The sequence below is a fragment of the Pecten maximus genome, chromosome 13 (assembly GCF_902652985.1).
Source record: "Pecten maximus chromosome 13, xPecMax1.1, whole genome shotgun sequence".
Taxonomy (NCBI): Eukaryota; Metazoa; Mollusca; class Bivalvia; order Pectinida; family Pectinidae; genus Pecten; species Pecten maximus.
The window spans coordinates 36,568,131-36,592,900 of record NC_047027.1 but is presented as its reverse complement, the minus strand read 5'-3'; the positions used below and the strand labels follow the sequence as shown (position 1 = coordinate 36,592,900).

At 35.9% G+C, this 24,770-nt stretch overlaps 2 protein-coding genes across 4 annotated transcripts; one reads left to right on the top strand and one right to left on the bottom strand.

Annotated features, from left to right (window-relative positions):
* Positions 1 to 903: 903 nt before the first annotated feature.
* On the top strand, positions 904 to 6,396 carry LOC117341243 (tetraspanin-9-like). Its single transcript, XM_033903097.1, has 7 exons — positions 904 to 1,034; positions 1,895 to 2,125; positions 3,657 to 3,731; positions 4,074 to 4,175; positions 4,667 to 4,861; positions 5,448 to 5,531; positions 5,647 to 6,396. Exons 1-7 carry the CDS (start codon positions 975 to 977, stop codon positions 5,719 to 5,721), a joined length of 822 nt encoding a protein of 273 aa, XP_033758988.1. The 5' UTR covers positions 904 to 974; the 3' UTR covers positions 5,722 to 6,396.
* A 775-nt stretch (positions 6,397 to 7,171) lies between these two features.
* On the bottom strand, positions 7,172 to 24,580 carry LOC117340280 (GA-binding protein alpha chain-like). Of its 3 annotated transcripts, none has more exons than XM_033902044.1 (12): positions 24,432 to 24,580; positions 22,410 to 22,491; positions 21,722 to 21,923; positions 20,803 to 20,983; positions 20,244 to 20,328; positions 19,732 to 19,806; positions 16,278 to 16,427; positions 15,326 to 15,538; positions 14,327 to 14,395; positions 12,359 to 12,445; positions 11,491 to 11,714; positions 7,172 to 10,947 (listed from the first exon to the last, which is right to left on the bottom strand). In XM_033902044.1, the coding sequence occupies exons 2-12, from the start codon at positions 22,468 to 22,470 to the stop codon at positions 10,738 to 10,740; spliced, it is 1,557 nt and encodes a 518-aa protein (XP_033757935.1). In that variant the 5' UTR covers positions 22,471 to 22,491; positions 24,432 to 24,580; the 3' UTR covers positions 7,172 to 10,737. The 3 variants fall into 3 exon arrangements, with proteins under 3 accessions (XP_033757935.1, XP_033757937.1, XP_033757936.1); XM_033902046.1 differs by having other exon boundaries at positions 19,732 to 19,803; XM_033902045.1 differs by lacking the exon at positions 24,432 to 24,580 and adding an exon at positions 24,120 to 24,323.
* Positions 24,581 to 24,770: the final 190 nt, after the last annotated feature.

Sequence of the window (24,770 nt, the reverse complement as noted above, 5' to 3'; positions counted from 1 at the left end):
GTTAGTTTAAACAGTGTTTTATTTGTCAATTTCCATTTAACACTTTATATAAACAACATATATATAATATAAAAAGGAATCAGAAACAAGTATCAAGACACTTATATAAATCTGACACCTATATATATTGATTGACGTTACATAACAGCATAGACATGATTTGATTTAAACATATTTTATTGTATCTTAATATATACATGGGAATTGGGCACAAGTTATCAAACTTATATTAAGCCTATTAAGCCCTTTCCCTATATAATTTTACATACATATAATACATTTATTTTACAAGATGACATATATTTACATATGAGAGAGAGAGAGAGAGAGAGAGAGAGAGAGAGAGAGAGAGAGAGAGAGAGAGAGAGAGAGAGAGTTATAATGAAGATATAATTAAAAAAAAATCATTATGACTATAGATTATCAAATGAATAAACAATTCAAGTAAACTATTCCAATAGACATGATGAAACACAGCATCGTATCATATTGACAACAGAGTCTAATGTTAAAACATCAGTTGGAATTTGATCAAATCATTTCATACATTGTAGTTTATAAAAAGTGAGAAAAGCGTAAAAATGGGATTTGCTGCTTCATTTTGGTTTTAATCTAAAATAGTAGACGTACAAATTATGTACATACTACGTTAGCTTGGCTTATAGGTCAACTGTAGAACTGAACTTAAAAAAAATAGGCCTGCTCACCCTAATTATGCGTAATTACGTACGGATGTCAGATGCTAAGTTAAGACATCTATATATGAAACAGGTCATTTGGAATGTAGACCAGGCCGTAATCGATGACCAATCACATGATTGACATACACGGTTATGGATGTGTCAAAACACTACATACCGGCCCAATGCGCATGCGTAATATATCGAACATTGATAAACCCCAGCTCGATATTCCTGGAACATCATTTAACTTTTCGGATTTACGGTAGTCAGGACGGGTTTGGATAATCCAACATGAATATCCTTGGTAAAATTGGCAGAGTTTTCCTAATAGTCTTGAATTCTATATTCTTGGTAAGTAAATACTTTATTTATCTTTTACTATTGACAATATTTAGGTACATTACCAATGGTTCCTGTAAAGAGTTGTTAAATTTTCCTGACGACTAATGTATCAAAATGTAAAAATCGGTGTTTTCCATCTTTTTCCCGATCAGGAACCAAACTTTTGCTTATTGGTATTTGATGTTGTGTGCAAAAAAAAAAAAAAAGGAAAAAAAAAGTATGTTTAAGAATATAGTAATTTTAAATTGAAGATATTATTTATTTATTTATTTATTAATATTTATTAATTAATTTATTTATTTACATAATATTTCTTAATTTATGAATTAACTTTTCGTTATCTTCAAATTGAGAAAAAATCATATACATCGCTACTGACCACTAAAACAAATTAACACCTCTGAACACCCAATTCTCCAAGTTTCCTATTACGTTAACGAGTAATCGACTGTTCATGAAATTTATTTACTGATTCATTCATATCGTTAATTGCTTCCGTTGATTAATCTTCTCATCATTTTATTATGTCGACTTCCCTAATTAATTAAATAATTTCCCATATTAGATATTATAATTACAAATGAATGTATCTATTTCCCCGACCTTCTATCCGTTCCTCACTGTATTCCTCCTTCATGGGGCCGCGGTGGCCGAGTGGTTAAGGTGTCCCGACACTTTATCACTAGCCCTCCACCTCTGGGTTGCGAGTTCGAAACCTACGTGGGGCAGTTGTCAAGGTCGGTGGTTTTTTTCCGGGTACTCCAGCTTTCCTCCACCTCCAAAACCTGGCACGTCCTTAAATGACCCTGGCTGTTAATAGGACGAAAAACAAACAAACCAACAAACCTCCTTCATTCTTTCGTTCTCAGATTCTGGGCGTAGCTGCTTTTATTGGTGGGATCGTGTTCTACAACAACAGTGGCGCCACGGGTCCTAATGTAGCGGAGGTGATGAACCAAATCACTATCGGCAACTTCACACTGGCTAACCTCGTCAAACTCATCGCTGGTCTTTTCATCGCTGTCGGAGTCATCAGTGTCATTGTTGCTATCATCGGAATCATCGGAGCCTCGAAACAGCAGAGAGCATTGCTCATTACCGTAAGTCATTCTGTCCGTTGAAATTGCATTTTAATCAATCTCATTACATAAACAGTACACAAAAGCACGCAACTGATCACAACTTATCAATGTCCTCTCCGAAATAAAATTATACATATGCAAAACTTAGCAATGACCCAATGATAAACAACATAGAATGATTCTAATATAGTATCATAAACAGAGTAAAAAAGGAAAGGAAAAAGAAGGAAGGATACGGGAAGATATAGAGAGGAAGAATAATGCATCTAAGTAAAATGAGAATACATTCTAAAAGATAACGGGCGAGCAGATGTTAATTGAACACGTATTTATGTAAATCTTTCGCTACCAACACTTAAGTTTGTATTCAATCAGTCGAAAGGAAGAAGTCATATATTATTATCTATATCAAACTATATGCCTAGTTATCTTACCACACTGAACTATAAATAATCTATTTTTGAAATAAATTAATTACTTTTAAAACAGTCTCTGTATCACTGGAATGTACTCAAGGAAATCTATTTGTCCGGACTTAACGTTTAAGCTGTAACTTTGAAATAGTCCAGATATTTATTCGTGTGTGCAATATACTTCACGATAAGTCCTTTCCGAATTCACTATATCTGGTACACATTTATTACGACAGCTTGGTTCGTCTACTACTAAAATGTAACAGACATTCAAAAAACATATCAGATATGTTTGTGGCTATAAATTGTAATTGGATGCCATTGTCAATACCCACCAGAACGCTACTATTTCGTAGAAAGTTAAAGGTTATTTATTTCCTATTCAACCGATCAAAATATTCGATAGCAATAAACGAAATTCGCGCATAATTCAGGGTCAGTTCGGGTCATCGATGATCTACAGTTTAGTAATGAAAACATCCCAATCGTCGAAACAAGGACAAATCAATCACACCACGTGATGACTCAGTAGGTGTTTATGTATGTCGGTCATGTTTTATTCGCCCGAGGGCATGGGTACGTAACTGAGAGATCGGATGACATACTAATCGAATTTTTATCCGACAAATCATCCGGAAAAAACAGCCCGAGGCCGACTTGGACGTTTCTTCACTATTTCTTCCTCCTATTTTTTTCTTTTTTTTGTTCTCTCTCTCATTTTATACTCAATTATAATTACATTTAATACTTAAAAACAATGAAGCCTTTCAGCAGTTTAACCATGAATGATTAAGCCATTTTGATTTTGATTGTAACAATTTTTAGTTTGACGATACACACTTATTTACTATTTTTAGAATAAATAAATAAATAAATAAATAAATAGACAAAAATGAAATGAAATAAAATAAATAAAAAAAAAGCGACACATCTGTTTCGACAGGCTCTTCGGCAGTTTTTGATATAACTCAGTCAGTAAATTAGAATCTTTGAAATAAAAGGACCGTAGGTTGGGGATGTAAGCCTTGATATACACGTAACATGCTTTTCATTTGCCTTATTTTTTGTGTAATTTATCAATAATGACCAGAAATCATCCCCAATGCTGGATTATAAATTTTACCTCTCTATTTCAGTACGCCGTGGTCATCATCATCGTCATCATCATGGAGTTAGTTATTACCGGCGGAGTGGCACAGATGAAAAATGATGTGAGTATTGTCAAACACCGTTTTACGACTATACAGAAACTTTATAACACTCACACAGAAATACGGCTTTATTGTGAACTCCAGAACAAATCTTTCTGAAAGAATATACTAAGTATACTAATTAGCTTACTGCAGATGGCATCATATACTTTACATAAAGAAATATGGTGCAATTAAAATCATACATGTAGTTTTTAAGCAACAATAAATCGGCAACGCTAGGCCAACAAAAAAAATCGTCCGCATTTAAACATTAATGTTTGACCTAGCAGTAATAACAATCTAAGTTCGGGCTTACAACTCTCAATACAAGATATTAAAAGTTAACGTTAACAATTTCAGCTGAATTCAACAGTAAAGAGACGGATGCTGGAACTCCTCCGGCCTTACGAAGGAAACCAAGGCAGCGCTCTCACCACGGCCTGGAACTGGCTCTTCATGACTGTAAGTTCATTTCTTTTGATATCTGTTGTAAATATTGTTTGTTTTGTACTGTTTTATCCAAATTCTAATTCATTAAAAGCTAAAACCAGAAAAATATTTCTGTTATAAAACTAATTTACAAAATAGATTGTGACCTTTGTCCTAGTGGTTCGTTACCGATAAAATAATATGAGATGGTTCTGTAATTTGTGATAATAACTTATAAACTAAACTACCCCTTCCTTTCAATGTGGACAAAAGCACAATAAAAGTGAAGTCAGTGACACTTATGTTTGAAATCTCATGGAACTTCCGGCTTAGGTATTTCGCCTTAGTACGAGCATTCCAACTTCCGGTTACAATTATTCTGGTCACAATATGTGTGTAATTATTTTATAACGTACGTTTAATGGCACAACACGTATTATATAGGTTCCGCGAGGTTGCCGTAACTATAATATTTAAATATACTCTGTATTTTGGTACTGACGATGTTTTGTTTGTGTGTACAGTTCGACTGCTGTGGAGTCAACCCCCTGATTCAAACTAATGACATGGTGTACACATTCTGGTGGCGGAACTTCCAAAGGGGTACAGACCAGATCCCTGGTTTCTGTTGTAGAGACGCCAATCCTCAGAACGCTCAGTTCAACGCACGTCAAGCCTGTACGATTGCGCCTACGCCACTCAACTCCTTCGTGGACAGAGTAAGTACAGAAATATTGTAGTGAAAATCCAGGGAGAATTACCTCGTTTAGTGGCTGCACATACACATTGCGGGGTTCAGGATCAAAGAGACCGCTCTCTGACACCCCGCGGGATTATATACTAGCTCACGTGCGGAATGAGTTCCAACCAAGGGAGATAACTCCCCCGATTTTCACTACAATCTCAAATTTATTAAACGTTAATGTTATTGATTTATGAATCGTGTTTTAATAATTATTCATATGCGAAATGCGATTGTCCAAATGTTCTTGATACCAAGGGTTGATCTAAAGATAAGGGTTTTGCTAAAGTTAACCCCCTTACTTTACAAGTTACAAGACACTTGTATCATTTAATAATTCAATACAACATTCCCTATGTCCTAATTTAAAAAAAAAGTCCATATCATCAGTTATTTAAAAAAAAATGAATTAATTAGAAAAGAAAGTTTATGTCATAAGAAGGTGCCATACACCCTTAACTTAAATGGTTGCAGTTCATTGTATGATTTTATTTAAAATTTGAAACAAGATATATGCCAATGTGTGTATTTCAAAAGATAACATAGTTTGTTTATTTCCACAGGGATGTTTTGATGTGATGTACCAGATTCTGAATAAGTACAACATTGAGGCAATCATCGGCTGTATCTTGTTTCTGCTGGTCGAGGTAAGATATCATTTGGTCTCCCGCTCAATATCAACTACAAAATATTATACTACTGCGACTTAATCGTGACCTAGTTCCATGAAATTTAACCTCGATTTACTTTCTATTCCTACAGATCGCCGCGTTTGTGTTTGCAGTCCTCATGGCGCGTCAAATCGGACGCAACGCCAGTAAAAAGAACATCACGTAAATTGGAATATTTTATCCGAAATATTCACGTGATGAACAATTTGATATATCACTTTATTGAGGCGACAGACAAGTCAGAAATGGACACGAACTCTCGGACGAATTGATGCGAGAACGTGATGTTGGAACGTAACACGGAGAATGGACGATTGGACGAACAAGTAAAACAAGTACATGTAATATCTTATAATGAACAAATTAACAACGACCAACATGATGGACAGGTTTATCATGGGAAGTATTTTGGAGATCACGTGATGGACTGGTTTATCGTGGGAAGTATTTGGGAGATCACGTGATGGACTGGTTTATCATGGGAAGTATTTTGGAGATCACGTGATGGACTGGTTTATCATGGGAAGTATTTTGGAGATCACGTGATGGACTGGTTTATCATGGGAAGTATTTGGGAGATCACGTGATGGACTGGTTTATCATGTGACGATCACGTGAGGACTGGTTTATCATGTGACAGATAATCGAAACAGAGAATTACTTGACAGAGGATTAAACCAGGAGAGAATGAACATCATCTGTTATATGAGTACAATATAGAACTTACTACTAACAAGATGTAAGACTTTATATTAAGATTACGTATAGACTTATTTCCCCTATTTTATACTTTTATATATTATGAATTGTCTTTTTATACATTAAAATACACCAAACCGAAGACATGCATCTGTTATTTATATACTGGAGTATCCTATAGAATTGAATTTCATGGTGAAAAACATACGTCTAATGGAAGTCTGTGGTAGAATGCTACTCAATCATTTCATATGTTGACACCGACCTGACAAATGAAACATAGATGTAACCGACAATACTCAGACAGCTGGCTTGCAGATGTCATCCGATAGAGTGGGACCAAGGGAGGAAACTCGTATAGATCAGAATTGGTTGTATGTGGAAATCCTCAGTACCTTCAGAATATTACAATCATAAATAAAATTCATCTTTATGAGTTTGGTTTCAAGGATATGTGTGACCTAATGTAGAACAAAAGGTTCAGAGAGCCTTCATCGTTCGCCAGGATTTTTTTAGTAAATATATGACAAAATACTCTAATTTAAAGGTGTTTTCCCCCTATATTTCACCTATAAGCCCCCTTTCTTCAGCCCAAAATGTGTCACATCCTTCATTTATACGACATACATCAATGCCAAATAGTTCTCCAGACCGAATTCCATCAAAATTCATTTAGTTCAGGACTAGTAGCGATTTAAGAAGATTTACCTCAATTTCCCCTATTGGGGCCCCGTCACTCCAGTCTTGGAGGAGCCACATTCTAAAATATAATCACCATGGCCTCCCGACACCATAACCCAGGATAAATTCTGTAGTTCGTTCAGATGCAACAAGAACAACATTAATTTCGATCGCTAACATATTAAGGGTATTTAGTGGAAAAGGTCTGCAGTTGTCAAAACATCAAAAAACACATATAATTTTGTTTTGTATTTTTATTTTGAACCCTTGAGTTCATATTTGGTATAAATCTGTAGTGTTGTGTTTTTATACAAATTTACAAATACTTCCTCCACAAGAGGAATGCTATTAAATAACTTCCTGGTATTTACACTGTAATTCTATAGATCAAGCTGGACATACTAGCATTATCTGGCTACTGTACAGTGGAACCTTGTCTTTCGAAAATATATATCATAGAAACTTCACTACTAGTTGTTCGTTGATATTTGATTACATATATACAGTATAACAATGTCAAACACTGACTCGTATTGTCAAGTCCTACATAAAAACCCCTGTCCACATACCCTATGGGAACAACGTCTAACACTACTAACCATTCAGATCAGTTACCTTAGTGTAAAACCAAAATTAAGATTATCATAACGGGATTTAAAACAGAAATGGAACTCAATCTGGTCTAATCTCTCTTTACTCAATCGTTGATCAATCTATCTACAGCAGAAATCTTTTAGCTTGTTCCTCAATTGTTGTAAAATGAATAAAATGTACATTTTAAGCTTAAGACTGACCATCATTAAGCTTGCATTCTACCACAGTTACTTCCCTTAGTATCAATCTGTCTGGATTGTATAACGATAACCATGAGTCTATTATTTTCAACAGATAACCAACTCCCCTCCCCAACAGAAACATTTCTCAGTCAGACTAAAAGTTCCACTGTACAAATGACCATAAGTATCTCTGTAAATTCTGTACCTGTTCTCTACACAGTCAGATGATTGTTAGGTACTAGAGAGGCCACAGAAATGTAAGACACTTGTGACGTGTGTATTTTCCCACAAAAGATGAAATGTCAAAACAAGAGTATATAGACTTAGGTCTACAAGGCATGAGATATGAGAAAAAAAAAAAAAAAATTAAAAAAAAAAATTCCAGTTCAGTATTCTGTAGAACAAGAATGAAATCAAGAAATTTTACATTGGTTTCTGAATATCTACTAATTTTGATAAAAACTATTTCATACTTACTAATCATTATTACTGCTGTATATTCATAAAACAAATCCTACTCTCTGTTAGAAATGAATATTCACAACGAGATACATTCAATTCCCCTATCAAATGGGAGGTAAAAATGAAGATGTAAATAAAGATTAGTGTAAAATGGGAACTTGTCAGCTATTTTATGGAAAATTAAAGAGGAAACTTATTTTTATGAGGATTAATCCATTTTTGTTCTTAAGGTAATGAACTATAGTAGCTAGGTACCAAGGTGAAATAAGGACTTAGTTGAAGCTAATTAACATTAAAAGTAAAATTTGAGTTACCTATAATTTTACACTTTATCAATAAATACAACAAAATACACTGACAAAAACCAGTTACTTGTCAGAAAGAAGCATAATACCTCGATAATTTTTAACGAGAGAAAAGGATTTTGAACAAGTCGACATGTTTCATCTTTTAGGTGGTACAATCAGGGATGGACATATCTTTGTTCCGTGAAACTCAGAAGCTATCGGATCAAAGTTCTTTGATTTGGAAAATCTGAGTTGATCAATGATATTGGGCGTAGAAACCTTACATTACAAAGCTGTGTGTTGTGGTACTACTCATTATAAACTAAACAATTACATATTGATATGGCATCAGTCAGCAACACACGCTGTACGGCGATACAAATTACCTCCCTTAGTCCGAGATTAGAGACAAAATGTTAAAGCTCACATCAAGTTTCATTCAGTATTAAATAGTGAATTACCAATGTTACTGCTTGTTGTAATATGTTTCTAGTATAATATTTCTTTAAAAATATGTCTTTGAGAAAATCTAAAATTCAAAAGTTTGAAACTTTCATCTTGAATATGATTTCAATAAACTGTTTTATGTTGCAGTAAAAGAGTAAAATTACAATATTCATTTCACTAAGAAAACTGCACATGAATAGGTCTATATATTTCACATTCAGAAACATTGTACATCAGCTTGCTATATAGTACATTATTCATATTTCCTTACTTTTAATTTACTTGGGAAATAAAGAGTTTATCAAACTTGTTTAGCTTTGTTCAATTAACATTGGATATTTTTTTTAATCACATTAATAAATACAGTGGTTCTTTTCAAATTTAGTTTTAATTTTGTAATGTTCAACAACAGGATTTAATGAGCACTGGTCACATGACCTTTCATCAGTGATGTGACCTAAGTATAGTATGAGGGGTGAAATTTACTGTAGAAATAAAGATCATTTAATATATCTAATTATTAAGATCACATGACTACATTAACCAATACTAGCTACACGACCCCGTATCGAAATTACACGACGTCATGTACTGTATTCCCTAGTCAAGAACGCACGCATTAAATATCATGGTCAATTTTCTTAAAATATCAAATTCACAGCTTCAAAAACACTCTCACTAACATGCGTATAAAAAGTAACAGACTCAATAACAAACATGGTATGGTCGATAACATGAAACAGACTATACCCGCACTCATACACTGTGGCATACAAATCATGAAACAGACTATACCCCCACTCAGACAATGCAGCATACAAATCATAATACAAACTCCAAATTCTAAACTTGAGACAATTTTTAGTTCTAAAAATGGAAAAATCTAAAACAAACTTGGAGCTATTGTTATAAGCAAGAAGCGTGTTCCTCCTCCTTTAAAACAAGAACAAGGAAATATTTGTGACGATGAAATCAAACGTAACTACGTTATCATTTATCATCTTTCAGAAATATATATAAGATCTTACCTGTAAATGAGTTCTCATTTCGCAGGAGATTTTAAGAAAAGAGTTTTTGTAGTTTTCTAGTATTTCAAGCCTTTGTGGGCAAAAATCAAAAAAGTTTGAGACCCCCATATCAAATGAAAACAAATTAAAGATACTTTTTAACAATTTACTCTGAAAACTTTTTGACAGGGTTTAATTCAAAATGTTGAGGGCAAAGTCTAATAAGGAAAGCCCTTTAGTTACGCCATGACATCCCCCATTGTCTATATCATTGGTCAAGATCAATATTTAACTGGGGCAGCCAAAGAAAAAGCTCTGTATATTTACACAATAATGACATATACCCCAAAAATATGTGAATTAACTGCATAAAAGGATGATTACATGTTAAATATTTCCAAAGCAGGAATTAAAATCTAAATGAAATTATTGTAATTCTAGTATAAGCGTCTGACATCTTTATCATCTGGGATTCGTACCTCAGGCAGACATTTTTTCTCTTCATTTATACAGTACAGTATATCTATCATCTCAAGAATGAATCTGCAGGCTGTCTAATGACTTAATAATGCTGAAGACATGTTACATACATACATACATTGCAGAACAATATGAAACAAACCATAACAGGCATACATGATTCATATGGACCAAAATTAGGCATCTTGTGGTCAAATGTGAAACAGACCATAACAGGCATATATGGTCAAAAAGGAATACGGACACATACATAACAGGCATTCACTGGTCAGAAATATGAAACAGACTATAAACAATGAACAATAGGAAACAGTCTATAATACAGATGAGATGACGGCGGGTGCTATTCCATCGTTTGAACAGTCGTTTGTGTCATTGTTATCAGTTTTGTCGCACCCAGACGTTCTGATACGCCTGGTCGTAGTGATTCGCGCACTCGCTGCAGTTTTTTCTCTGCACACACAGTGACAAGTCTGTTTAAGTCTGCGGCTGAGTAACCAAGCAACATCTTCAGGTCACACACAAACTTGTACACAAATCTCTTCCCATGCACCTACAAATGAAAGACAACATTAATATATCTGCATTATTCCTAACAATTTGAAAAGGAAAATTCCCCTTTGCTGCAACGGATAACTGTACAAAAAAGGGGAGTTAATTCTCATCAAAACACAAACCATACTTTGCTGGTGCATTTTTAAGTAAATAAAAGGTCAGTTACAAAACACAAGTTAAACAACTCAAGAAAAAGTTAACACATAAAGTTTCTATAACATACTAAAGAGACGAAATTTCGTGAAATCCACCAGAGGAATTATCATTCAAATCCTTATAAAACAGTTTTACTATCAATTAATGTTTGGTTTGTTTTGTTTAACGTCCTATTAACAGCCAGGGTCATCAATTAATACATAATGGGATATAGAACATATATATAGAAGCGATATAGATTGTTGTGTCTCATTGATTTTGAAGTCAAAAGTCAATCTTTGCAGGTTCAATAGGCTTTACCGCAAAAATTGTTTTCATTTAAAAATGACATAACCCATCCCCAGAAATCACAATAACAGTAACGTTTTGGAGAAGGTATACCAACCTTAGCTATCATATCTCCGTCGTAGTAGTATCGGAGGGCACGACTCAGTTTCTCGTAGTTCATTGTAGGCTTGTTTTTACGTTGTCCCCACATCTGCGCCACCATTTCAGGGTTATTAAGTTTAAACTCTCCATCGTCTCCCAGCCACTGGATCACCTCGCGACAGTCCTTGTCCGTGAGGAGCTCGAGGAGGAACTGCCATAGTTGTATCTGACCGTTATTTCCTGGAGTAACAACAGATTAATCAATTTAAGAAATTTACAATGATAGTGCTCAACAGGTTCTTGGATTATAGTTAATGATCATAATCAACCTGTAAATTCAGGGTTTTTTCTCCCAGGTTTGGGATGGGGCCTTTTGCCTCAATTTGGGAAGAAAATTGGTGAATTGGGAAAGAGTTTTTCAGGAGTAAACTGCTAATGTTGGGAATTTGGCCTAAGTAGGAAATAATTTCAATACAGAATGGGGCCCATTATCAGCCCCAAAAAGCCGTGAAATTAAATATGAAAATTCTTTACTGATTAATACCAGAAATTAATGTGATCATAACAGCTCATCATCCTGTAACAGAGGATTAGCTAAACCATTTGAATCATAATGAGGGGAATAAATGTCTTCGAGTAAGGCTTTACATTCCGGTTTTTCCTGGGAAATTGGCAGAAAAATGAGAATTTCAATGACTTTATTGGGAAAATATACAACATATTCACACACAATTAGGAATTGGACCTAAATTTTGATCAAAATACATAGGCAGGAAAAAAATAATTTAATAGTTGCTCCATACAAAGGAGAAACAAATCAAATGAAAAATCAGTTAATATGTTTTGGAAACCTTGGGAACATTAGTGTAAAAGCAAATATTCACCTGTTCTGTTACCTGGCGAAGACAGTCTTTCATCCCCGGTGATGCGAGGAGATCGAGGTCGATGGTGTTTTATCGTCCGTACCCTACCTGTGAACACACAATATCAGGTCAGATGAGGCTAAATACTTGGTTGTTACTTAATATTGACAAAATAATTACATTAAAAGAAATTCCAGACTTTCACTTCCACATGTGCTGAAGGCATTTTTATTTTATAGTTTTTCAAAAAACAAGAGGCCCATGGGCCTTAACGGTCACCTGATTTTTGAAATATTTCAGTAAATTTGAATGAAAGAATGAATTTCAAAACAAATAAAACAAATGATAGTCAAAAATGTGATTTCCCTATAACTATAGTAAAGTTTATCCCCTCCCATGGGGCAAACGCAAGACCCCAGGGCTAGGAAATTCACAATTATGGTAAAGCACCTTAAGACCCTTCGATCTGTGAAGAGTATTTAATTCTACCTTATTTGGGCTGTAAGAAGAAGATTTTTAAAATTTCTGTTAATTTGACCCTTTTTGGCCCCGCCCATCAGCCCCTGGGGGTCAGTCAGGGCCAACATGTACATACCATCAAACTGTCATCCCAAGCTGATAATGTTAACGAAGTTAGAATGAATTCCAATAAAAATTCAACAAATAATAGTCAAAAATGTGATTTCCCTATATAAACTATAGTAAAGTTTACCCCCTCCCCAGGGGCAAACATGAGACCCTAGGGTCATGAAATTCACAATTATGGTAAAGCACCTTAAGATCCTTCCATCTATGTAGAGTATTTGATTCTACCGTATCTGAGAGTAGAGAAGAAGATTTTTGAAATTTTAGTCAATTTGACCCTTTTTGGCCCCGCCCATCAGCCCCTGGGGGTCAACTAGGGCCAACCTGTACATACCATCAAAGTGTCATCCCATGCTGATAATTCGATACAAGTTAGAATGAATTCCAATACAAATCCAACAAATAATAGTCAAAAATGTGATTTCCCTATATAAACTATAGTAAAGTTTACCCCCTCCCCAGGGGCAAACGTGAGACCCCAGGGTCATGAAATTCACAATTTTGGTAAAGCACCTTAAGATCCTTCCATCTATGAAGAGTATTTGATTCTACCATATCTAAGAGTAGAGAAGAAGATTTTTGAAATTTTTGTAAATTTTAACCTTTTTGGCCCCGCCCACCAGTCCCTGGGGGTCAACTAGGGCCAACATGTACATACCATCAAACTGTCATCCCATGCTGATAATTTGATACAAGTTAGAATGAATTCCAATACAAATCCAACAAATAATAGTCAAAAATGTGATTTCCCTATATAAACTATAGTAAAGTTTACCCCCTCCCCAGGGGCAAACGTGAGACCCCAGGGTCATGAAATTCACAATTTTGGTAAAGCACCTTAAGATCCTTCCATCTATGAAGAGTATTTGATTCTACCATATCTAAGAGTAGAGAAGAAGATTTTTGAAATTTTTGTAAATTTTAACCTTTTTGGCCCCGCCCACCAGTCCCTGGGGGTCAACTAGGGCCAACATGTACATACCATCAAACTGTCATCCCATGCTGATAATTTGATACAAGTTAGAATGAATTCCAATACAAATCCAACAAATAATAGTCAAAAATGTGATTTCCCTATATAAACTATAGTAAAGTTTACCCCCTCCCCAGGGGCAAACGTGAGACCCCAGGGTCATGAAATTCACAATTTTGGTAAAGCACCTTAAGATCCTTCCATCTATGAAGAGTATTTGATTCTACCATATCTAAGAGTAGAGAAGAAGATTTTTTTAATTTTAACCTTTTTGGCCCCGCCCCTCAGGCCCCTCAGACTTCGTCTCAGGTGACCTAAAAAAAAAAAATGTTCATCCAGACATTACAATCCATCATTGAATCATTTGTCAGAATCATATCTGTGACAGGGATTCAAAATTGATGTCATATCCTGAAAGGGAGGTAACTCACCATCCTGTCCGCCCGACGTTGACACTGTGATAGTTGTGATGGCGTGTGGAGTGGGCTGCTGCATCACAGCTACGAAAAACAGAAAGACATTTTAGAGCGAACAGTTACAAGTACGAAAACAGAAAGACATTTTAGAGCGAACAGTTACAAGAACGAAAACGGAAAGACATTTTAGAGCGAACAGTTACAAGTACGAAAGCGGAAAGACATTTTAGAGCGAACAGTTACAAGAACGAAAGCGGAAAGACATTTTAGAGCGAACATGCTACGAAAACGGAAAGACGTCTTAGAGCGAACGGTTACAAGTACCATATTGCAGAGTGGTACTATTTCAGTCTATTTGGAAATTAAAAGTTCACTCAACAGCTCATGGCTAATGGTTCCTAATACAAAATACAAAGAACTTTAAGTTTCAAAAGAGAAGTGATCTTTTGATTATATTTGAATGAACATGTTAGTAGGTGGCTTGCTGATAATGATTCCCAGTCACAGGGCATCATTAAAAAGTTCTTTGTTTCAGCAAGATCCAAAACTGATCTCACTGCTTTGTAATTGAACCATATATATCATAAATACTGTTGAAGCGATTGGTTAGGACTGTTCATGGAAAACATATAAGGGGCAGTGGGGGAAGGATTTTAATAAATTCCATATGGTGGGGTGGGTTCAAATTAAAAACACAACTAGGGTCGGTAGTGTTTGAAATAAATTGATTCTGTTGTTGGGTGTATGTGATGTGTTTGTACCATTATTTACATTAAAATTACTTCTATACGAGGGTAAGGTTCACATTAAAGTGGAAATGTGGGAGGGTCATTAAAATTTTAAATCACTTCTACGGGGGATTCCCTAATTTCAAAGTGCCTTTCCCCTCCCTTTTGTGTTTTCCTGGAGCAGCCCTTATCTATTGATCCAAAAATCTAATATATTAAATATGAGCTGTTTCAATTTTCTTATCGTCGAGCACAAAGATATAGTCTTCACCCAATCCTCACATACCAACAAACTTGCACTTCCGGAGGAGTTCGAGATGGGTCCAAAAGACATCACCCTTGTCGTTAGGAATAAGTTTGATGAATTCCGGGTGAGAAAGTTCACACAGCTGTTTTCCATTGATACCGAACATGTCTGCATTCACCCCGTCTAACTGAAACTCCTTCATCGCCCACTCAATCCAGTGTCTCACATGAACCTCACTCCACTGGACAGGGTCTGCATATAACGGCAAAAAAATGTCAGGTTTTACATAACAAATCAAACTTTACTCAAGAGAATTGTTTAAAGTAGTATTCTATAAAGTTTCATTACAACAAATTTACAATTTAAATACCTCAATTTAAAATAATATCACTGAAAAACGGTAATATTATGCAAATATCTTAGAACAGAAATATGCATTATAAAATTACTCCATTATTTCTTTGCTAAAGGTTTCAAGATATTGCAATATATATATAGAGGATCAACATTTATTTTATTGGCTTTAGTTCATCTACTGGGAAGTAAATCTCAATATAGGAGCTGTATCTCAACACCACTTTGACGACTTTATAATTGTAGTATACTCAAAGGAAAACACAGCTTTTATATCGAAAGAGAATTCGCTGCGAGGGCGTTGGTGCGTGACATGATCATACGGGTACGTTAAAACAGACATGCCTAATTTCATCACGGTCTATGCCTAATTTCCTCAAAACAGTTATAATTTCCTCAAACTAGTTATAATTTACTCACAAAAGGTCTAATTGCTCACAAGAGACCAAATTCACTCAAGAATGCCTAATAATTAGGCCTCTTGCGAGGAAAATAGTACTATTCTGGTTACCAGTGGAAGTAAACATGAGGTTTTGCGTGGACATATCATCATCCAGCAGGCAGACATACTTTGACCACTGACTGTACAAGGATACTGTAGCCTCTCTAGCAATGTGACATAACATTGATCACCTACCAAAGGGAATTTTCAGTCGTTCTTGTTCTCTTCTAAAATGCTGGTCTACAATCCAACGTGTGACGTTTTCCGATTCTTCAGGCAGAGGTATAACGACTTTAGCCGGTGAAACGGTTTTCTGTTGGACTACAGGAGGCGGCGTTGGTGCAGCTGTAGTAAGAGTGAAAATGAAAAATTATCCACAATACATAAAAGTAAATTGGGGATGTGCTGACTATCCTCCCTGTCAGTAAGGTTAATCTGTCCAGGGGTTCATAAGACATCATTTATATCAGCTGTTTATTTTGAAAGCGCAGTCTTTGACCTAAATGATGACAACCAAAACCTTATCAGGTACGTGTAGTTTCATGCATGGTGTGAACATGATCTAAGTCTGTCCAAGGGTTAATGAGATATCTTGTCATCACAGACCGACACGTGCACTGACAAAGTGACTTTAATATCATACACTTTTACTTTTGAAGTTAAGGATAAAATGAGATCAATTCAATCGCTGGTCAAGGGAGAAACTACAGTCAAACTTGTAATAGCGGACACCCTTATATAGCGGACACCTGTCCATAACGGACACTTCCAGGAATCCCCAATGAAAATCACTATATAAATATCATGTATATAGCGGACACCTTGCTAATGCGGACAGCGGACACTTATTTTTGTCCGCAAAGTTGTTAAAAATTCCGTATAACGGACACGTGAAACCATAACCGTGTTGATATGTGTGTGTAAAACGTTTCTAAATAACAAGCAAGGCCTTAATTACTCAACTCCCCTGGCAGCAATGCTAACTTAGGAAGCCACTTCATCAGTCACTAATTGTCCTGTTACCTGTAAGTTGCTGTAACAATGGGCAGTAAAATTACAAGAGAGTGACCGATCGCCATCGGCAGAGGTGTTTGTTTACTCAACCCCACCGGTGACAGCTAAGCTTAGCCATTCAACCATAGTCTAGACAACAAGAATGGTCAGGGGGTAATTAAATCATTATCAAGACCAACAAAAGAGGGACAAAGCAATAGTTATGTCTGTCATAATTGTTTTACTTACAAAATCAACCGTATGCAAATCTGACAGGGCAAGCACATGGTTATCAGCCGCCATTTTCTCACACTCGGAACTCCTCGGAATACGACTACGTAACATATTAAGAACAGCTGAAGAGTTCCGAGTGTCTTTGTATACACTATACTAATTGACTGAACCAGAAAACGGTATTTATTAAATTTAATCCCTACATGGATTTCAGAAAATATGTCTCAAAATAAATGCTTAGGGATTATAATTATCAGAGGAAAATGCACTTTCATTTATAAAGAGTTAATGTTGTAATAGAAAAGATATTTCAAACATATTTATTTTCCAAAATATTGAGGATTAATGAAAATTGTTTTACTATGATAAGAATTACCTTTACTTTTTTGACTATGTTGAGTATTTGTCTGAATAGATATTCAGTATAGTATGATATTGTGAAGATTTGTTTTGAAACTATAGGCTTAATATAAATTATTAAAAATATCAACTTCAATTTTTGTGTCAGATGAATGATTGAAAATTAATTAATTAAGCATTTATCTTTAATTATTTGTCAATTATTCATTTGTTTCAGTGTTTAAATATAATAAGGAGACATATAGTGTACTGTAAACAGACTTTGGTTTTTTTCTTCGTTTATAAGGGACATAACTCGTTGAACCTCTATATAAAGGACACCTCTCTATAAAGGACACTTTTGTCTTGTCCCTTAGGTGTCCTTTATAGACAGGTTCGACTGTACATGTAATTACCAAGTCCATGCAGATACAAAAGACTATGGAGAATGGGGATTTACTATTCAATTCAGCATCAAAGCAAGTGACAACTAAAAATTGTGTTTAATGAAAATGTATGATCAGAAGAATGGCATTAAATAGTCTAAAATACATATATATGGAAACATTGAAATATTATAAATGATTGCAAATATTAAATTTAATCACCTGAAATTAATACCAACAGGCAGACAGTCAATTTTGATGCAAGACAGAAACAAGAGGCCCAGAGGGCCTGTATCGCTCACCTGGATTTTATGATATATGAAACAAGAATGATGATTAAGTATATTTGTCACTGGTATTGCTATGTCAATATATCATAGGCATTTTATATGGGTAAGCGAGGTTTTTATGCCAAAAAATTACTTTTGGCGCAACCCCTTAGGGATGCTACCACACAAATGTGAGTGATATCCATTGCTTAGTTTCAGAAAAGAAGTTGTTTAAACCCATTGACCCCTTTTGACCCCGCCCTCTGCACCCGGGGGGTCAGTTCCTTCCTTTATAAAATTTTGAATCCTTACCCAAAAGAATGCTACCTGTCAAATATGAGCTGTTTCAGAGAAGAAGTTGTTCATATCAATTTAGCCAAATTGACCCCTTTTGGCCCCACCCCTCAGCCCCCTGGTGGGGTCAACCCTAAAATTTGTACAATTTTGAATCCCCACCCCATGACCATGCTACCATACAAATGTGAGTGATATCCATTGATTAGTTTCAGAGAAGTTGTTTATATCAATTTAACCAAATTGACCCCTTTTGGCCCCGCCCCTCAGCCCCAAGGGGGTCAGCCCCGTCATTTGTTCAATTTTGAATCCTTAACCCAAGGGAATGCTACCAGTCAAATATTAGAGATATCCATTGCTTAGTTTCAGAGAAAAAGTTGTTTATGTCAAATCTGCCAAAATGACCCCTTTTGGCCCCGCCTCTCAGCCCCAAGGGAGGTCGGCCCCATTATTTGTACAATTTTGAATCCTGACCCCAAGGGAATGCTACCAGTCAAATATGAGCAATGTCTATGGCTTGGTTTCAGAAGAGAAGTTGTTCATATCAATTTAGCCAAATTGACCCCTCTTGGCCCCGCCCCTCAGGCCCCCGTGGGGTCAGCATCACCATTTGTACAATTTTGAATCCCCACCCAATAGTGATGCTACCAGGCAAATATGAGCAAGATCCATTGCTTGGTTTCAGAGAAGTCGTTAATATCAATATAGGTATATTGACCCATTTTGGCCCCGCCCGTCAGGCCCCCAGGGGGTCAGCCCGACCATTTGTACAATTTTGAATCCTCATGCCATAGTGATGCTACCAGGCAAATAGGAGCGATATCCTTTGCATGGTTTCAGAGAAGAAGTCGTTTATATTAATAGAGCCAAATTTACCCCTTTTGGCCCCGCCCCTCAGACCCCTGGGGGGTCAGCCCCACCATTTGTACAATTTTGAATTTTGAGTCCACATCCCATAGGGATGCTTCTGACAAAATTTGGTCAAATTCTGATCATTGGTTATGAAGAAGAAGTCAATTGTTGACGGACGGACGGACGACAGACGACGGACACAACGGTATGGCATAAGCTCACCTTGGTCCTTTGGACCAGGTCAGCTAAAAACAATCCATTTTATTTATGATCTATATTTACCTTGCTCGACCTGTGGTTCCACCTCGTCGGCTGGCTTCAAGATATCAACGATATTGATCTTTGGTTTAACGCCTGCTAACACAAGGAAAACAAACATACAAACAGCATTCTACAGATCTATTTGAAAGTGGTAATGACTGGTCCAGACAAACACTTTAAATTAGATGCAGGATGAGCCGTCATATAAACCTTTCTTTAATATTTTAAAAATTATTAAAAACATAGAATACATGAAATCTTTGAAATAAGTATTTGAGAAATGGAAAAGAATGCTAGATTCTGTTTGTCATATAACTGTATTACAAAGACATTTTTCTAAAGTTTGAATTACAGCATTTGGTTTGATTGGTATATAATCTAAAACATGTCCCCAGGCCCATTGTAACGATGGGAATCAAATTTCTTGATCGATCATCAGTTTTATCTAATGAAGACATCATGAGGGATCTAGGGACCACTTTTCTGTGACATCTCCAGACGTCATCAAGAGTACAGAAAGACTTAATCCTTACCTGGCTGAGATTTCACCTCCAGGTTAATCTGTACCATGCCTTCTCCCTGGACACACTGGTCCACTAAACTCTTGTACGTGTCCAACTAAACAAGTCAACGTTACAAACAGAAATTTAGTATCAGTATCATTTTTTTTTAAATCTATATCTAAAGCTTCTTGGATTGAAATTTTATTGACTTTATGAGATTGACCAAAAAAATAGCTAAAACGAATGAGTACATCTAAAAATGTTAAAATGTTAACAGACTTAACTGTTAAACAGTAATTCTAAAAATGTGCCGACAATTAACAGTTAAATAGATTTTTTATCACTACGTTTCCTTGATTCACAGGGCTCTTCTGAGGGTTTTTAAGGGCCGTTAATGGGCCCCATTCCCAATTGGAATTATTTCATTTTAAAGCCAAATTCCCAAAATTTGCAGTTTACTCCTGAAAAAAATCTTTCCCAATTCAACAATTTTCTTCCCAATATGAGACAAAAAGGCCCCATCCCAAACCTGTATCAGGACATAAAGCATCACATATGTCACTTCAGTCACCCTGTAGTAAATACTTGCCAGAATGGTGTCCTGTAAGAAGAACTGGTGTTCAGCCAGAGAACACTGTAGTCTCATTTCTAGTAAGGATTTAAGTGTTGACAGAGGCTCGGCGATGTCCATATGTTGTATGATGAGGTTCTGGTAGTGTGGGGCCGGTTGTTGATTGGTCTGTTGGACAACCTCCTCTTCATACACCACCCTAGGTCGATAAATTTTGAAGTCATATAGGTATAATCAAGCGCCAATACTATAATTCTTATTAACAGTGTATACGAAACTTTCTGACCTCATATAGGTCATTTGGTTAACAAATTAATGGAAGTTTTACTTGTCGGGTCCGGCGGTCCGATGTCTCTCACACTGTTATCATAGCCTGAAGTTCATTTCATGAAATCACTACATTTTGGAACTAGCATTTATGTCTTACCATAAGGAGATGACGTTATTGTCCCAATCTTCTGTATGACGAGTATATTGTAAAATTTTAACACAAGTAACAAATCAAAGCGTGGTGAAATGTAAGTTATACATATATGTAACCCTGGTAAATGCTAGCTATATAGCCGCAATATACCGCTTGGCTAGAGAGATCTTCTCTTTACTTTAGCTCGATCGGTTCAGCATAAGACTAATAATCCAGGGGTCCCAGGTTTAGCAGAGGTAGTGATTTAAATTAAAGTGATTATGCGCTCTAGCCTTTCATTTTGACGATAGATGTTTGAATTCCCCATCCAATGTGAAAAGGTAATGAGGTCACCTACCTGACCCCGAAGATTTTTTAAAAGTACTTTAAAGTACAGTCATTGTTTATAATGATCATAGTTTCTAAATCCTTGAAATCAAGTGACTCTGTAGTCTGTATGCCTATTTCTCCTTTTATATATCATAACTTGTCCTGGCCTTCCACTCCGAGATCCTTTCTTTCTTTGGTCCTTACCCATCTGCTAAGGAGACTTCCTGTGCCTCTGTGATGTCAGGCTCTACTTCCTGCGAGATCTGCACTTCCTCTATCTGGACTTCCTGAGCAGCTCCTTCTTCGATGGCCTCTGTCTCACCAAGTTCTAGTTTGAGCTGTTTAATGGGTGGCTCTTCATCCTCACCAAGCTCCCCTTCCACCTCTTCCTCTGGATGTTTCATGGCTGGATCAATAAAGGGCACAATTAGCCTAAAAATTTGAAGCTTCAATTTATCAAAGTCCATAGGTATTAAAAGAAGTTGACTTTAATGCATAAATTTGGAAACATCTGCAATCCAGAAATATTTCATGATTTATGTTATGTTTTACAGTTGTAAACAAGAGTGCTGCCTCAGGATTAAAAAGTATTTTATTCCCCCCCCCCCCCCCCCGAAAGAAAATCTTAGAAACATATTTCCAATACATGCAGGCACATGTACATGCTGCAAGGAAACAAACTTTTTTGTACAGTTATCTAAACGACATTTTATGAGATCTAGATTTAAAATTGAAAACCAGTTACAATGTACATGTATTACAACAGGAAATTCAAAAAAAAAAGTTTCCAACTACCCTTACTGTTATGAATAGCTCTGATTGTTTTGTTGTTTTTGTTATCAAGATAAAGAGATATTTGGCAGTGCACCAGTGATTTTGCCTTCACACTTACACATGGAGATGTATCCGTCCTCCGTCATGGTGACCGTGATTGTATTATTGTCCCCCTCCATAGAGACTATCGGTACACCAACCTAAGAATACAAACAATACATGATAAATACAATATATTAATCTAAGTGATATTTTTTTCAGGAAAAAACATCAGAATTTCTTTTCATACAAATATTGCAGACTTAAAGATTTGAGGCTAAGTCTAACACTGTGTTGTTTCTTAACATATTTGTGTAATAAAATTTGTTGAAATGTTTGGTTTGGTTTATTTTGTTTAACGTTCTATTAACATCTAAGGTCATTTAAGGACGGCCTCCTGTGCTTGCGACATGTATGCGTGTGGTAAGTGCACATGTGTGTTTTGGAAGGCTGCAGTATGTTCGTGTTAAGTCTCCTTGTGATAGGCCGGAACTTTTGCCGATTTAAAGCGCTTTCTCACTGAAGCATACTGCCGAAGACACCCAGCAGCACACCCCATCCGGTCACATTATACTGACAACGGGCAAACCAGTCGTCCCGTGGTTGGACTCCAAATATGCCGAGCGCTAAGCATGAGTAGCAACTACCATTTTTAAAGACTCTGGTATGTCCCGGCGAGGGGACAGAACCCAAAACCTTCCCCACAGGGGCGAACGCTCAACCAAAGGCCAAAAGTGAGGCATTGCCAAGGGAGACATTAGGAAGAAGAAAGTTGTTAGGAAAGAAGGGAAAAGACAAGATCCCAAGTTTAGTCGCCTCTTACGATCATGCAATGGGGGCAGCAGGTACAATTCTTACGCCCTACCTGCAGGGCAGTTGTTGAATTGAAGCCAAGGGCAAGGAATGTTTGGTTGCTAATTATACATTCCAATTTTACCAATAACATCTGATTGGTGTTATATTTAAGTCGTAGGAGTGATTTAAATCATTTCATGTTTATATTTCCTGACAAAAATCTGTGTAACCAAACTGATCAACAAGTAATAATGCATTGTTTTATTTGACCTTATAATTAACTAAACTCGGAAATTGATATGTTAAATCAAACACATTCCTACTATCAATTAATTATTACCCAGCACAACGACCAGGTTCGTATTTGTTATTTAGTGAATTGAACAGGAAATTTCCTTGTAACTATAAGGAAGTTTCATTTGTTATGCTGAACTATTCGTTACATATCATTTTGCCTTGAGGCCGTGTTATAATTTCCTTGTCTATCTGTTTGTGTATACGTATACTGCATGCATATGCATGTAACTATTTTACTTGGCTAATGTGATTTTTGCAAGGAGCGTATACATAGAAAGGACATTGTCGTGTTGTATTTGTAATTCTAACAAAGCAGGTCAAATCTTTGAAGAGATACTCAGTACATCAAAACAGAAAACAAAAACAGACATTTATACATTTTTAAAGATAAAATTATCAATTCATAACCACAATTTTGTGTCTAATTGAATATCTTTTGTTTTTGTTTTTTTTTATTCAGAACCCCTTCACACGTACATCCCTATATCGATTGATAAAAACAAGATTCGAAACTTTTGAGCTTTAACTTCGATCTTTTTTTAAATTAAGTGACCTTTTGTTGTTCATTTCAAAAATAATAATTCACAGAGAATAACCGTTTCCATTGTTTTCTTTTTCAATACTTAACACACGTGAAATTGTTAGGGGTAACTCCAACATGATTTGGTCGAGACTTCGGCGCCTAAACATTTTGTACCTCATTCGACACGCCCAGTTGAACACGCTGTTTTGTTTAAATATGGCCGACATCTTGAAATTTTTGAAACCATGGTGGCCCAATTGAAAAAAGAAGGTCGTATCAACATATAAAACGTTTCTGGAGGTTTGGACAAAAGTTGTCACCAGAGAGGAAATGAGTGTCTGCTACAGCGCAAACATATATCAAAACTTCCGGCTTTTCAAAACCACGTTCTACATCCTGTTTGGTTTGAGAGTTGTTGACCAGTGCGCGCCCGGAATAAAAGACAAGTTTTAGGTCCTAAAAGCGTTAAATATATTCAATACTTACCTAAATATTTGTGTCCAGACCGTCACAATGGCTCGTCGTGTGATAAGTTCTTAGAAAACTTGGTTAATTAATAATTTTTTGACCGGAAATTTCTTTGAAACGGAAATGCCAGACAAAGCAGGATCTTCCTTTAGGTCACGTGACTGGAATTTGATAATTAATGCAGGATGTATGTAGTTTACGGAATAGCAATATAAAACGAAACGCACCAAACAAAATGTGCGATGTTTTTTAAAATAAAACATATTTAAGTTTTTTTCAAGCATAAACGTTATTTATGTTTATCAATGCATATTCATGAAGTGCCGATATTAAAATACAACACTTTTATGCGATTTT